This window comes from Pongo abelii, chromosome 2 (assembly GCF_028885655.2).
Source record: "Pongo abelii isolate AG06213 chromosome 2, NHGRI_mPonAbe1-v2.0_pri, whole genome shotgun sequence".
NCBI classification, from domain to species: Eukaryota; Metazoa; Chordata; class Mammalia; order Primates; family Hominidae; genus Pongo; species Pongo abelii.
In genome coordinates this window covers 24,768,059-24,785,234 of record NC_085928.1, presented here as the reverse complement: position 1 = coordinate 24,785,234, position 17,176 = coordinate 24,768,059, and the positions used below count along the sequence as shown (strand labels likewise).

Genomic DNA, 17,176 nt, shown 5'->3' with positions numbered 1-17,176 from the left:
AACCTGAAGCCTGGAATCGAGGTTGGGACTGAAAAAGTATTTTAGAGGCTGTTTGTATCTATTTAGAGTGTCTCAAATGTGCCCTGCCAAATTTGCAGTTCTCAGCCAGCAGGGGCCATTCCTGTTAACTTTCTTATCAGAAACAGAGCTAGGGGGAGCCCTCTCACTTAGAAAAGGAAAAAAAGAGAAAAACAGTTTAAGGGGCAAAAAGAGGAGAGAGTCTGGGGGAAGAACCCCTTGCTTAGTGCAACTGGGCCTTTCTAATTCTTATATCTTTCCCCCAGTTCAGACTAGATTGAATTCCTTGGCCAGGGGAGGAGAGGTTCCGTTGGCGTGGTGGGCAAGAAGCACATGTCCGTTGGCCCTGTGGGGTTGCGGCTGCCATCATGGCTTTCTCCCGCCCTGCTCATGACTGTTGGGCTCGACCCTTGCCTGCTGCAGGCATGCCAGGTGCCCAAGCTGGGAGGAAAAAGGGTAAGGAGAGGTGCCCTGAGCCACGCACGCCTGCAGCTGTCAAAGTAGAGGCATACATGGCATCTCTAGGAACAGCTGGTCTGATTTTCACCTTCAGAGGCTGAGAATAACGCTCATTTTGCTTAGTAACATTTCCACAGCCTGTAGCAAAACTCCTAACATTATAAAAAAAGAGATAAGAGCCATTTCAAAGACAGAAAAGAGACAAAGTCTGGGGGTTTCGACCTCCCACTTAGGGTAGAGTTTTTAAAACTCAGTGAAGAGAAACAGAGTCTCTTACCCACAGGAAAGAGAAAGGTGGCAGGGTTTTGAAAGAGAGGCAGACCCAAAAGTTTGGCATTCACTCACACTCACCTTCCGCAATCCTAGACGAGTCCCCAGTTTAAATGGGAAAGGTTCCCTTGTCCCCCTCGCAGGGTGTGCAATGGGGTGTGGCTCGCTTCTCCAGTACCCCATTGCTCAAACCTCTAGGGGAGCATACAGACGGGCAGGCTGTGAGGCTCCGACCCCATGGCAGTGTCTAGGGGTGAATGTTTACAGCTGAAGCCCCAATGGGCGTGTGTTACAGGATGCTCTCTTAGTTTGCTGTCTATAGGCAGCCTGTGTTAACCAGCTCAATTAGACCCCCTTCCTCATCACAAGGACAGAGGGATTTCTGTATTCCGGGGTTTCTTGCCTTGGTGTACTGGAAGAATCGGATCACATGTAGGCTTGGAGAATGAGTGCAAATTTTTATAGAGTGGAAGTAGCTCTTCACCAATGGGAGAACCAGAAGGGAGATAGTTTTTCCCTGGAGTTGGGCCACTCGGCAGCCCCAGCCTGACTGTCCCGCCAAACTCTGCCTCATCCCACTGGTCAGTGGCCTGCCAGTGTGCTGGCATCTGTTGATGCCTGTCAGCATGCTCTTGATGACCAGTTACTTGTGTCTTCTTCTGCCAATGTGTCCCTCATGATGTCCAGCCACTTCTGTGTCTGCCTGCTATGGTCTCAGGTTTTAATAGGCCCAGGATAGGGGCATGGCAAGCCAGGGTGGTCTTGGGAAATGCAACATTTGGGCAGGAAATGACTGTCCTCACCTAGGTCCGTGGGGATGGAGCCCTAGCCAGGGACTGCGCCTTTCTCTACCCAGCACTTCCCTTCCTCCCTTCCATATCATTTAAAGGGACCACTCCTTTCCCTTCCCAGCACTCCCGTATCAATACTGGATTTTTTTTTAAAAAAGAAAGAAATTAACTTCAGATGGTTGAAGATAAAGGTAGGAGCCAAAACTATAAGATGTTAGAAGAACATACAGGAGAATATATTTATAATTTTGAGATAGAAAAGCATTTCTTAATTCTTAAAAATCATTCTGACTATACAGTATTATTAGCAAAATGGAATTCCTGGACCGGAAACTCTAAGGATTATAGAAGTTCTACCAAGGTATCACCACCCTAACAGATCCAGCTGACCTGTTTATAATATCTCCTTCTCTGTTTTTATTGTTTTCACTTTTGATTTTAAATGATAACAATGTCAATAAATATAAAGATTTTTAAGATATATTATTTTGGGGCTCACAGATTAAAAAGATAAGAGTTTAGGTAAAAAAACTCACAGTTCCTCCCATTCTTTTTTTCGCTGTTGAATCTTTAGTTGTGCCCTTTCAGCTTTTAATATAAGTTTTCTCGTTTTCTCAATTTGATTTTCCACCATGATTTCACTTAGGGTTTTAGGCCGAAATTTCTTCCCTTTTTCTATTATTGATTCTTCTTGTGTGGTAACACTCCCACCTATATAGAGAATCAACATTTTTCAGCCTTTTTGAGACATAAAAACAAAACTCTCAGATATTGTTTTTAACCTGCTGCATTAGAAAAAACACAGAGAATATATTGAATTTGTAAATCAAAGTATTTATTGAGCACTAGTTGTGGTGGCTCTCGCCTGTAATCCCAGCACTTTGGGAGGCTAAAGCGGGTGGATCACTTGAGGTCAAGAGTTTGAGACCAGCCTGGGCAACGTGGTGAAACCCCATCTCTACTAAAAACACAAAAATTAGCCAGCCGTGGTGGTGCATTCCTGTAATCTCAGCTACTTGGGAGGCTGAGGCAGGAGAATTGCTTGAAACCAGGAGGCAGAGGTTGCAGTAAGCTGAAATCTTGCCACTGCACTCCAGCCTGGGGAACAGAGTGAGACTCTGTCTCAAACAAAACAAAACAAAACAAAAACAAAAATGTATTTATTGACCAACTACTATGAATTCAACCCCATAATAAGTACTGTAGAATGCCAAAATAAAAAGATCTAAGCCACATTTTTTGCTTTTAAAAACCTTATTAAAAAGTTGGCAAGATAAGACATATATTAAACAATTAGAAAACAAGATAAATGATGGTGGACCACTAACATGTTGGGAAAGAGTGTTTGTGAGATGATAATGGGGAAAAGGAGAAAAATCGAGTAAGTCCAATTCGATACATACAATTTGAGGTGGCACATTCCAACTGAAGTGCTCTGAAGCCAACTAAAAAACTCATCAGAAACACAATCAAATAAATAATTTAAAAATTATTGGCTTTATGGCCAGGCTTGGTGGCTCACTCCTACAATCTTATCACTTTGGAAGGCCAAGGTAGGCAGATTGCCTGAGCTCAGGAGTTCAAGACCAGCCTGGGCACAGTGAAACCCCCATCTCCACTAAAAATACAAAAAAAAATTAACCGGGTATAATCCCAGTTACTCAGGAGGCTGAAGTGCCAGAATTGCTTGAACCTGAGAGGCGGAGGTTGCAGTGAGCCTAGATTAGACCACTTCACTCCAACCTGGGGAACAGAGAGAGACTCTGTGTCTCAAAAAAAAATTAAAAAATTAAAAAATGGCTGTATCAACTAACAAGTTTCTTTTCTTTCTTTCTTTCTTTTTTTTTTTTTCGAGACAGAGTCTCACTTTGTCACCTAGTCTAGAGTGCAATGATGCAGTCTTGGCTCACTGCAACCTCCGCCTCGGGGGTTCAAGTGATTCTCCCAACACAGCCTCCTGGTAGCTGGGACTACAGGAATGTGCCACCATGCTCAGCTAATTACTGTATTTTTTAGTAGAGATGGGGTTTCACCATGTTGGCCAGGCTGGCCTCAGACTCCTGACCTCAAGTGATCCACCTGCCTTGGCCTCCCAAAGTGCTGGGATTACAAGTGTGAGCCACCACACCTGGTCTACTAACAAGTTCCTATTGGGGAATTACTCTATTCATGTTCAAGCTTTAGAGACATGAAAAATTAAATAATATGAGATACTTATATAGTTATAAATAACCATTTCATCATATTTCATATTTCAAATATATGGTGGTATAGAGAAAGAAGAGTTTATGTGGCCTGGGTGGTCATGGGAAGGCCTTATAAACAAAAGTGTAATTTAAGCTACATCCCCAAGAATTGGTAGAATTCAGAGAGGAGAGAAGTGAAGAGGTCACTCTGGCAGGAGCCTGGGTGTGGAAGTGTCAGACATAATCAGGGAGCAGCAGGCAGGACAAAAGACTAAACAGGCAAGCTGAACAGTATGAGAAGGCACTACTGGAAACGCAGAACAGGGATAGATTGTGGAAGGATTAAGTATCAGGACAGCGGTTTCAGAATTTATCCTAGAAGCAAAAATGAGACATTAAAGAGTTACCAATGAAGAAGATAAACCAATATTAATGTTCGTATTATATCACTGTCAATAGCCTAGATCTAGCCAGGCTGCAGCAGCACCTTTTATTTATTATTGAATGGCTCTCCAAGCCATTTCCAGAATTCTTGTTCTTTTACTAATCTGCAGTCACCTTGTGGGCAGCCACAAGAAACAGGTTGCAGGGATTAGAGGTACTATTTTCATACCTCTATTCTCTGATCATTCTATTTAAAGCATATGTTCTTGGAAAATAGTCTGAAATGCAGTGTTTTAGCCCCACACTTTGGAATAGGGCCCAGGAATCTAAAACGAACCACTGCCTAGAACCTAGCATCTGGGGAAATCCTAGATTTAAGAATAGCTAGATGTGGCAAGTAAGAAAACAGCAGCATCCAGTCCTCTCACACACTCAGTCACATGACCAGGGTAGGTTGTTTTACAAACTCCGTTAAAGAGGAAAGTGGACATGGAGCATTTGTTGGGAAAATGTGGCCTCTCATTCTCAGCTATACCATACACTTTTGTCTCTTGATTATTTACTCCAAAGAAAACCATCATGGAAGGAAGAGGGACAAGAGATTGAGCTCAAGCCACCAAAGAAGGTTCAATGGTTCTGCCCACAGACAATTTTTGAAGTCTTAGTAAATAAGAATTTAAAAGCCTTCTTGTCATAGGCTACCTGCATCTCTCTGGCTGTCCTTTCTTCCAGGTCCCTCTTTTTCAAACCTGTCCAATTTGCTTGGTTTTCTCTCTGATTGACTAGCTCGTTTGAATTTGGAGTACTTAGAGGGCTGCACCAGCCTGTAAGAGGATATCTTGTGGTCACTTAGTATGGCATGAACCACAATAGTATCATTTTCCAGTGGATCTCGAAATCTGAAAAAATAAAACACGTATTTGCAGTAGTCACCATTTTGATCATTCTGCATAATTACTAAGTAATAAAACTACAATACACTATTCTTATTATATCATTATATTGTGGTAGACTCAAATTTTAACATATATATACCAACAGGATGTCATGGAAGTTGGATTGGACTTGATTAAAGAGCAAATATAGTCTTTCTAATGAAAATACTAAACAACTCATTATTAATCACTATAATATCAGTGTTTTCATAATATGTGGAAAAATGAAAATTTTGCAGGTAAACTGCAGTTTAATGGTAAATAGATCATATCAAATTCTGAGGAAATATAATCCATCTCCCTACATATTATATATAATAGACTATATATTATATATTATGTATATATATCTACACATATATATAATAGATTATTATATAAAATGTATAATAGATATTGTAATAGATATATAGTTTGTGTATGTGTTTTGATGCATAGATATATAAATAAATATAAACATGTAAATTATATAAACAAATATATTAATATCTGTGTGTGAGTGAAGGTCTCTAAATCAGAAAGTGGAAAAATAATTTTTAACTCTCATTCCCCAGAGACTAAAGAATGTTCATTCTTCACCTCACAAAATGTTTTAAAAATACATTTTGTTTTCTTAAATTACATGGTATGTGTGGTGTGTATATATGTGTGTGTTTCCACAAATGTGGCAATGCAATTTATTTGCACATAGTAACTATAAAAAGAGCAGACCTTGAGCAGTTGAATAAAAGTACAGACCTCTTCATTTCTACTCTTTGCCCCTCAATTTTCCATGTTTAATGACATTTCACGAAAGTCCCAATCTATCAGATTCCCCTATTTGCCTCTGTAAAAAACATTAAGCTCAGGAAATCATACTAATCTCTAGTTCATCTTTCTCTCATAGCCCACAGAGTCTTATTTTTAAAAGCTCTTCATCTGTCAATTAAAAAAATTAATTAAAAAATTTTTTTCATCAATTACCTTGTTATTTGGGGGCATTGGTTCATAATTATCACACACACAAACATGCACTTCTTAGAATTTAATTTATTTTTGTATATATTGATTATTCCTAGCTTGTTTGCCTTTCTTACTATTTTTCTAACTTAATCTTTTAAACTCTATGTCTGCTTTTAAAATGACTTACTATTTCTTTTTAATTTTCCCTTTTCTTTCATACATACTATCTTTGTCATCTCTTTAAGACTTATTTCCTTTATGTATTTGCCCACTGGAACTTTTAAATTTTAGCCTTTCCATGAGACCCAGATTAACACTGAGAAGTGAAGCCAGCTGGACTTCCTGGGTTGAGTGGGGACTTGGAGAACTTTTCTGTCTAGCTAGAGGATTGTAAACACACCAATCAGTGCTCTGTGTCTAGCTAAAGGATTGTAAATGCACCAATCAACACTCAGTAAAAATGCGCCAGTCAGCACTCTGTGTCTAGCTAGAGGATTGTAAGTGCACCAATCAGCACTCTGTAAAAACACACCAATCAGCACTCTGTGTCTAGCTAAAGGATTGTAAATGCACCAATCAGCACTCTGTAAAAATGCACCAATCAGCGCTCTGTGTCTAGCTAAAGGATTGTAAGTGCACCAATCAGCACTCTGTAAAAATGCACCAATCAGCACTCTGTGTCTAGCTAAAGGATCGTAAATGCACCAGTCAGCACTCTGTAAAATGGACCAATCAGCGCTCCGTAAAATGGAACAATCAGCAGCATGTGGGCGGGGACAAATAAGGGAACAAAAGCTGGCCACCCCAGCCAGCAGCAGCAACCCACTCAGGTCCCCTTCCATGCTGTGGAAGCTTTGTTCTTTCGCTCTTCACAATAAATCTTGCTGCTGCTCACTCTTTGGGTCTGTACCACCTTTAAGAGCTGTAACACTTGCTGTGAAAGTCTGCAGCTTCATTCTTGAAGTCAGCAAGACCAAGAACCCACTGGAAGGAACCAACTCCAGACACAACTGAAGGAAAATATAGCTGGTTTTGATCACATAAAAATTTAAAATTCTGCAGTTAGAAAAATATGAACAAAGTTTAAGGCAAATGGCAGAGCAGGAGAAAGCATTTACAATATGTAGAATAAAAGGCAAATATCTGTAATATAGATAAAGAGGCTAAAATTAAAAATAATGCGGGAAATAAACAGAACCCAAAGAAAAATGAGCAAGAAATCTAAACAGACAATTCTCAGAATACATATAAATGAACCATAGGCATATGAAAGGAAATGCTGAACCCCACCAATAATAAAAAGGATGCAGATTATTCAATCAAGAGTTATTATATTTTGCCTATTAGATTGGTAAAGATGAAAACATTGGTGATACCCAGTGTTATTTGGTACAACTTTACCCTCTCCCCACATTCCAATCAGATAGTTAACTAGGTTATTATTATTTCCTTCCATATGTTCCCTGAAAACATGATGCTACGGTGGATGGAGGGTCCCCAGATCAGGGATGGAAAGCAGGAGTTAAGGAAAAGAGTATTTGATAACAAGGATGGTGGGGAGGCAGAGGTGAACCCTGACTTGGAGAAGGATGGGCAAGTGGGTCCCAGAGCTGTGGGCACTTGTTCCCTGCATCTGAAAGCATCTGGGGAGATGGTAAGGCCTTAAGAGTGATGTCGTATGTGTGTTTGATCTATGGCACAGGTGGCTCCTGGTCTCACAAAACATTGCCTGCTCCAGCAGAGCACAGAAACCACAGAATCAAAGGACTAAAAGAATCAGGCAGTCTGGGAAAATGAGACAATGAGCTTTGGCAGTACTAAGACTGATTTTCCTATCTTCTTGATAGAATAGAAGCCCAGAGTCAAAGTCAGATTTAAATTAGTTTAAATAAAATAAAGAACAGCCATGTACTTACATACCTAAGTTTGTGAGTTAGGATAAACATATATGTATGAATACACACACATACACACACACACATACACACACACACACAACTTATATATACTGTGAATACTTATTAAAGCCAAACATAGGCTGCTATGTTGAGAGTTCTTCCTGAGAGGAACTTCTTCACCACTTTCATCTTTTGGCAGGTAGCAATCTGCTTATAATTCAGGGATTCAAATATTGAAATATTATCAAGGAATTCAACTATTCAGAGATTTAATACCTGGTAAGAAGTGCTATAATTTTCAGAGTGAAGTACCAGAGAGGAGACAGCTGCAAGATAGAGACAGAGGGAGAGAGAGAACCAGAGTCAGAGAGAGAGAGCTCTGAAGATCTGCAGAGGGCTCCCTTCCACTCTGCAGTTAAGCACTAATCAGCACTGCATGAGAAGGAGTCTACCTGAGGCTGGGAAAAGAAACACCAGAAAGGAACAGCCAGAATAATCCACAGATCTCACACAGTTGAAATAGCTTGTGTTCCCATAAACCTGATAATACATGGGACATAGGATATTCTGCTCAGAAGAGTGTTGTCTTAGTAGCTGGAAAAAAATTAGCCCTAGACTAAAGGCTGCCCTGATCTCACCTAACAAAGATTAAAGGCAAGCCTCAAAAAAAAAAAAAAAAAAAAAAATCTTTTTCCATGTAACTTAACTGAATTCCAGAACAAAGCTCAAGAATATTTAAAAGTATACAGAGATTAAGATGGCAGATAGGAGGCAGGATTAGCTTGCAGATGGGGACAGAGCATCATGTGGAGACTCACATAATGAACTTTTGCTCCAAGAACTACCACAGGAACATACCCAGGAAAGTTGAGAGAATCCACAGACCCTTTGAAGGAACTGGATCACTTATGCAGGTTCCCTGAGACGCCAAAAAATTGAATCTGCCTGCTTTCTCAATGGGGAGGCTCCTGGTCTGGGGCAGTTCTCAGCCCTGCTCAGCAGCTGCCTGGAAATAGACTTGGTGCTGTTGGGAGGGTATGGTAGGAATGAGACCAGCCTTTAGGACTGTGGGTTGCATGGGAGCAGGGCCAAGCCTATGACTACCAGCTTTCCCCAACTTCCCTGTATGACTCAGCAGAGGCAGCCATAATCCTCCTGGGAATATAACTCTATTGGACTGGGATCCATACCACCATCCCCCACAGCAGCCATAGCAAGTCCCACCCAAGGAGAGGCTGAGCTCAGACACACCTATCCCTGCCTCCACCTGGTAGTCTTTCTCTACCTGCCCTGGTAGCTGAAGACAAAGGTCATAATCTCTTGGGAGCTCTATATGGCCCTGCCCACTGCCTGAGAAACCTGAATACTTAACTAGGTGTCTCTAGGGCAAGTTTGCATCCTCCCTACAGGACCACAGCTGATGGGCTCTTGAAAGCTCCCACCTCCTAGCTGGAGGCCAACCAACACAAAATGAGCACACTAAACAAAAACACAACTGAGAACCCTCACAGAGTCCACTTCACTCCCCTGCTACCTCCACTGGAGCAGGTTCTGGTATCCATGGCTTCAAGACCTGAAGATGGATCACATCACAGGATTCTTTGCAGACACTCCCCAGTACCAACCCAGAGCCTGGTAGCTCTGCTGGGACCCAGGGGAAAGGGTGGGGGATGGCGAAGGATTAAAGACTACACATTGGGTACAGTGTACACTGCTCAGGTGATGGGTGCACCAAAATCTCATAAATCACCACTAAAGAACTTTTCATGTTACCAAACACTACCTGTTCCCCAAAAACCTATTGAAATAAAAAAAAAAATTTAAGCCGGGTGCGGTGGCTCACGCTTGTAATCCCAGCACTTTGGGAGGCCTGGGCGGGTGGATCACGAGGTCAAGAGTTCAATACCAACCTGGCCAAGATGGTAAAACCCTGTCTCTACTAAAAACACAAAAAAATTAGCCAAGTGTGGTGGCAGGTGCCTGCAATCCCAGCTATTCAGGAAGCTGAGGCAGAGAATTGCTTGAACCCAAGAGGCGGAGGTTGCAGTGAGCCGTGATCATGCCACTGCACTCCAGCCTGGGCAACAGAGTGACACTCCGTCCATGGAATACTATCCAGCCATAAAAAAGGATGAGTTCATGTCCTTTGCAGGAACATGGATGAAGCTGGAAACCATCATTCTCAGCAAACTATCACAAGGACAGAAAACCGAACACCGCATGTTCTCACTCATAGGTGGGAATTGAACAATGAGATCACTTAGACACAGGGCAGGGAACATCACACACCCAGGCTTGTCGGAGGGGTGGAGGGCTGGGGGAGGGACAGCATTAGGAGAGATACCTAATGTAAATCATGAGTTGATGGGTGCAGCAAACCAACATGGCACATGTATACCCATGTATCAAACCTGCAGGTTGTGCACATGTACACTAGAATTTAAAGTATTAAAAAAAAGTCACAAAAAAAATTTAAGTATACAGAAATATCTAGCACTTACAGTGTAAAATTTACAGTCAAAATTTACCAGGCAGACAGGCCAAAAGCATAAAAATGTAACCCAAAAAAGCATTTAAAAAAGCATAAAAATGTAACCCAAAATGAAGAGAAATGTATCAGTCAATAGAAACATGCACAGAAATGATGCAGATAATATAACTAGCAGACAAGGACATTAAAGCAATTATTATAATATATTCTTCATTTATATATAATTATGTAGAATTATATATTATATATAAAATGTATATAATTATTATAATATTCTACATTTTCAAGAAGGTAAAGGAAAGCATAAGTTAAAGTGAGGAAAATCCTTAGCTGCCACACTAGGAAGTCAATAAAAATGACTAATAATAAATACATATAAATACATTATTTAGATATATGGTTATAACCACTATAAAAATATAAAAACTGATTCTTTTTAAGATATATCATGTTTATGTAAGATAATATTTATTATTTAAATATTATTTAAATGTCTATTATTCCTAAATACGAATTTATTTCTTAATGTCTATTATTTCTATAGATTCCATGTAATTCCAATACAAATTTTAGCAGGCTTTTTGTAAAAATTGACAAGTTGATTCTATGCAAAGAACCTAACCAGTCTTGGAGATGAAGAACAAAGCTGGAGGATTTACAATATTAGATGTCAAGATTTAATTAAGACAGAGTGATACTGGCACCTGGATAGACAGATAGGCCAATGAGATAGAAAAGAGTTCAGAAACAGACCCACACATGTACAGTTACCTGACTTATGACAAAAGCGTCACTACAATCTAGTAAGAAACGGATGGTCTTTTCAACAAACAATACTAGGTCAACTGGATATCAACATAAAAACAAGTGACATGATCTCACACCACCCATAAAAATTATTCAAGATGGAAAAACAATAGAGCTTCTAGAAGAAAACAGAATTATTTTATTAATTGGGAGTAGGCAAAAGTTCTTTAAGTATAACACAAAAGCATTAATCTTTTAAAAAAAGACTAATAAGTTGTACTTCATTAACAGAAAAAACTTCTATTCAACAAACAACTCTATTAAGAGACTAAAGCCACATACTACAGCAAGGTATTTTATATGTGCAAACACATACACACATATACATACATATACACATACATACATGTCATATATAGTCACTCATATGATACATGTATATAAATAATCAAAGCTCATATCCAGAAGATATACATAATTCCTGCAACCCAGTTTTAAAAATGGAGAAAAGACTGGAACAAACACCTAACAACAGAAAATATACAAATGATTGGTAAATATATGAAAAGGGATTAAAAATCATCACTCATCAGGGAGATGCCAATTTAAACCATACTGAGATGCTACTACAGAATAGCTGGAATTTAAAGGGCTGACAATCCCAAGCATGAGTATTATGAATTTGTGTCCCCCCAAAAAGCTATGTTGAGGTCCTAACCCCCAGTACCTCAGAGTGTGACCTTATTTGAAAATAGGGTCTTGATAGAGGCAATCAAGTTAAAATGAGATAATTACTGCAGGCCTTAATGAAACATGACTGGTGTTCTTATAAAAAGGGAAAATTTGGACACAGAGATGGACATACACAGGGAAACCTATATGAAGAGACACAGGGAGAACACTGACAGCAGAGGATTTGGAGTGATGGATTCATCAGCCAAGAAAACCAAAGGTTGCTGGCAAACCACTAGAAGCTTGGAGACAGGTATGGAACAGATTCTCCCCACCAAGTCCTCAGAAAGAACCAACTTGCCTGACACTTTGATTTTGGACTTCTAGCCTCCAGAACTGCGGGACAGTAAATAACCAGTTTTAAGCCAATCAGTCTGTAGTACTTTTATACAGGAGCCCTAAGACACTAACACAGTGGGGATCAATTCGGATTCTCATACATTGATGGTTAAGTGTGTAAATTGAAGAGTGTAAATTTTCAAACCGTTTTGAAAAACTGACAGGATCTAACAAAACTAAACATGCATATAACCTATGGCCCAGCAGTTCCACAACTGAGTATATAACCAACAGAAATAAGCACTTATATCCATCAAAAAACATACACAATGTTCATAGTAGCATTATTTATGGTAGCCAAAAATAGAAACAACTCAAATATCTATTAACAGTAGAAGGGATAAACTGTGGTATAATCATTTTAAAGAAATATTAAAAAGCAATGGAAAAGAATGAACTACTTATACATGCAACAACATTGATAATCTTAGACATCATATGAGTTTTTAAAAAAGGCCAGATGTAAAAGAATCCATACTGTAACACTCTATTTATATGGAATTCACAAACAAAACTAATATATGGCAATAAAGATTCAACTTTGGAGAGTATTTCCTGAAGTGAGGGGGACATGGGGAAACTTTCTGGAGTGCTATAAATGTTCTCTGTCTTAATCTGAGTAGTAGATATATTTATACATCTGTAAAAAATTTTTCAAGATGTTAAGATTTATATACTTTACTTATGCAAATTATATCTCAGTAAATGGCAAAAAAAAAATCATTTCCCCTGGAAGTCAAATTGATGCATGAGAGGGATAAAACCAGAGCCACCTCTGGTTGTCTTTTGTTTAAAGTGCTTTGGTTCCATTTGATTTTTTATTTCTTAATAGATACATGTTCATTAATTAATTTGATATAAAATAAATAATTCATCAAAACAAAGTAAATATGTATTATATAATTTTTAAAATCTAAGTGTTAAACAAATTTCCCACATTTAAACTAGAAGAGAGTGCGCAGAAAGCTCAGGAAAATATCAGTAGCAGTGACAAAAGGATTCCTTGAGATTTCAAGTCAGTGGGTACTTCCAGAGCCCTCTTATCTGGCCACTTCACTGACACTACTATAAACTATGTTATTCACACATGTGCTCTCAAACATCTTAGCTAGTAGGGAATATGGATCCTACCGATTCTTTAGCTTCATTAGGCCGAGTTCATGTTTCTCTTTTTCCCAAGCTAATTCCTTTTCCACTTGTTGAATTTTGAAAGCTGTTTTTCTGTGCATCTCAGCGCGGATTTGGGAATCTACATCAAAATCCTGCAGATAAGAAGATCTGTTCATCAAAATGGGTACCGTATCAACTCTGTTTCATAGATTTCAGTTTTGTCCCCAGTTTCATGCTGCATCATAACTCTTCCCCAAATATCATAAACTCTGTCCATTACAGAAGAAAAACAGCATATTTTAACTTTACTTCCACAATATAAGGAGAAATGTTCTTACAATGATCAATAATGCAAATAAAGCTACACAGTTTAAGATTTTTTCCCACAATAAAAATAATGAATGCTATCAATATTTGCAGAGTATACAGTTTTAAAGACGCTATCCCAAAGAAACTACTATTACATAAAAATTGGACACGAGGTAGATGCTTATGGCAACTGATCATTATCTGAACATCCCCCCTGGTGTGACCCCACCCAGGAAAGATAGCAGTATCTGGTGTCTTCCTGACATCACCAAGTTTTTGTTGAATCTCATTCACAAAGGGCTCCACTTTCTCCCATAACGATACTTAGAGGTCTCATGTTTCTTACCTTCATCCCTGGAAAAATATCAGAGCCAATATTTGTGCTAAATTGTGAGTAGTAATTATTCTTTCCAGAGGTGTTTGTGTGTCATTTAAGTAATGATGTGTACAAAGTGCTTAGCCACAGCACTTGCCTCAGTTGTTTTTTATCTTAAATTTTATTACCCATGCTCTGGAAGTTTCAACATTTTTCTTAGAAAAATAGCATAAAGGTCTTTTAACTATTTTGACTTCGTTTTTTTAACCAACATGATTTAATCATGATTTCACCAAAGCATTTTTTATATGAAATTGGCAAAGTGCTTCTAGAATTACAGGACTGGGTAACCCATGAGTATATTAAGAATTATGGGTTTTTACTTGATTAGATGGTTAACAAACTCCATTTAGGAAGGGGTACAAAATGAAAAAAAGCTAACCACTAGCAGGTACATGGGGCTTTGCAATAAGTCACACACAAAAAAAGGTAGAATACAAAATTGGCTTAAACAATTTTGTGATTGCCCCCATAGCTACAACTATATTAAGTCATTTTAAAAAAAGTTTTGTAGATCAACCGGGTACTGTCTTTTCAACAGATCTGATAAATTATAGAAATAGAAGCACAGATAATCAAATTATACATGTATCTACCCATTATATTTTGGCTAAGTACAATAAGAGTTGATAACCAGATTCAAACCTATACTTACGTCTTATCTTGTTACCAAAAAAAAAAAAAAAAAGTGTGGTAGGTAAATCCAATAGTAAACTTTGTATTACATAAAGAGGTTCATCTGCTTCCAAACCAAGCAGTGTGTCAAGTTCTAGAGTAGTTTATTTGCTGCAAACATACTGACTGGCCAGATAAAAAGAAGCTTAAAGATGATTTTGGCTTTTCACTCTTAGACATGGGCATGTTATTATCAAGTGAGATACACCAGACACCTTATTATTGGAGAAACATGTAGATTGTATCACATCCTATGGCTCAAAGAAAGATGATTATGAATACTATATGTCTGAGTATTAGAGAATGAGTGGCGTCTATTGGGGTCTGACAGTAGTGGATCTCATAGGACAACTTCACTGCATGAATAGTGAAGAAATTCTGACATTCATTAAGTCTTGCCAACATGAGTTTGGTGGAATAAGTGCTAATATCAGACATGATCCTCATCTTTTATACACTGTTAGTGCTGTCCAGATTCTTACTCTGTATGATAGTATTAATGTTATCGATGTAAAAAAGTTGTGGAATATGTTCCAAGTCTATGGAAAGAAGATGGTTCTCTTGCTGGAGACTTTTGGGGTCCCACTGAGCAGCTGCTCTAACTGGAGCTAATGGTCTGCTAGAAGTTCCAGCGTGCACTGTGGTAGTTTTATCAGCATACAGAATTACTGGACCAGAGGGGGCCAGCCTGAAAGATAAGGGATGAACAGTGCAGGCAGGGAGACCAGCTGTTTCATGGGATGGGAAAAATCTACTTTTATAAAGTAGGGGGAAATTGATACAAGATTCTCTTTTTGTGTGGTGGAAACTGGCTCTCCTGGGGAAGCTTGATGCTATTAATGTAAAAAAAAAAGGCAGTTGAATTTGTTTTATCTGTGTATGAATTTTGATGGTGGATTTGGTAGCAGACCTGGTAGCAGACCAGGTTGCAGACCACGCTGGGCACATTTATTGTTGCACAGGATTCCTGGCTATTACCAAGTCAGTCACATCAAGTAAATTCTGATTTACTTGGTTAGTGGTTTTGTGAATGAGTTACCCTCGGGTGGATTTAATGGAAGGCCAGGGAAGTTACCAGGTGTATGCTATTCATGGTGGGTGTTAGCTTTCCTAAAGATCACTGGAAGCCTTCATTGGATTGAGAGGGATAAACCGTGTATGTAATTTCATCTGTCAGTCCTACTTTTGGCATGCCTGAAGAAGTGCTTCAGAGGGTGAATATTCAGCCTGAGCTAGTAAGCTAGATTCACTGAGGCAAAAGTTGCATAGTATAGTATAATTTTGCCATCTCAACATGTCTGTATTTGAAATGCTTACGGAATCCAAAAATGACTACTGTTATTATTTTGTGTATTGTGTTAAAGTAATTTTATAATTTATAAGAAATTATATAATTATACATATTGTAGAATAAAGACCTGGTTTTTTTTTTGGTTTTTTTTTTTTGTTTTTTTTTTGAGACGGAGTCTCACTCTGTCCCCCAGGCTGGAGTGCAGTGGTGTAATCTCGGCTCACTGCACACTCCGCCTCCCGGGTTTCACGCCATTCTTCTGCCTCAGCCTCCTGAGTAGCTGGGACTACAAGCGCCCACCACCACACCTGGCTAATTTTTTTGTATTTTTAGTAGAGACAGGGTTTCACCATGTTAGCCAGGATGCTCTCGATCTCCTGACCTCATGATCTGCCTGCCTCGGCCTCCCGAAGTGCTGGGATTACAGGCATAAGCCACCGCACCCAGCCTAAAGACCTGTATTTTATTTTCTGCTTTATATTTTGAAGACCTGCTATTCTGACCACAATTTTTTTTACCAGAAAACAAACACCAATTTTATTAATATAATAGCAACAGAAAGGGTTTCTAGTTTCTCAGAAGGCATGAAACCAGCACAAGTGTTATAAGATTAAATGCCTACATTTCTTGTTCTGATAGCTTCCCACCACACACTGAAGGTTCCTCAAGGATAACTGCCACCAGAGCTGCTGCAAGAATATGTTTTTCACTGGGCATAGCTTCGCAATCAACTCCTCAAGCAGAAGACTAAAATATTATTTCTTTTTAGAAGATCTTGGTTGAGGGAGAACATATCAATACGGAGAACAGGGCTTTGCTTCCCAAATTCAAGAAAAACCATTAGCTAGTCTATCAATTTTTCTCTGATACAGTGTACCGGAGTGCTCTGTGAAGAATCCTTTTCCATCCCTTCCATGTGTCTGGGTGAAGGGAGAGGAGGGGGTGGCAAGGTGACAGTACACTAGAAGGCACTCCTGGTGATGCTCTGGGCTCCACTCCCTTTCTGCTGGTAGTAGTAGGCACCTTTTCTGGCAGCTGCAGCAGCTTGATGTGGAGGGGAGGAAGGGGCCACCCACCAATCACCTTTTCTTAGATCAAATCCGGATGATGTTTAGCCATAGTTGCCAACAAAGCCAGCCACCAGACGCTTCAAGCCAATTTTTGTTTATACTTCAGTGTATCTGTTATTCATGTCTCTACAACAGAAAACTTAAAAGAACTCT

The 17,176-nt window shown here is 39.1% G+C and overlaps 1 protein-coding gene and 1 pseudogene across 5 annotated transcripts in view; one reads left to right on the top strand and one right to left on the bottom strand.

The window, feature by feature from the left end:
* Positions 1-17,176, bottom strand: part of CFAP44 (cilia and flagella associated protein 44) — a 160,138-nt gene that overhangs the window by 58,826 nt on the left and 84,136 nt on the right. For all 5 annotated transcript variants that reach the window (XM_054551511.2, XM_009238521.4, XM_063721764.1 and 2 more), the window contains 3 exons: positions 13,324-13,454; positions 4,811-5,007; positions 2,075-2,249 (listed from right to left, as the gene is read on the bottom strand). In XM_054551511.2, coding sequence (XP_054407486.2) covers positions 2,075-2,249; positions 4,811-5,007; positions 13,324-13,454 — 503 coding nt within the window. The remainder of the gene's footprint in view (positions 1-2,074; positions 2,250-4,810; positions 5,008-13,323; positions 13,455-17,176) is intronic.
* Positions 13,795-15,906, top strand: LOC134761136 (geranylgeranyl transferase type-2 subunit beta-like; annotated as a pseudogene).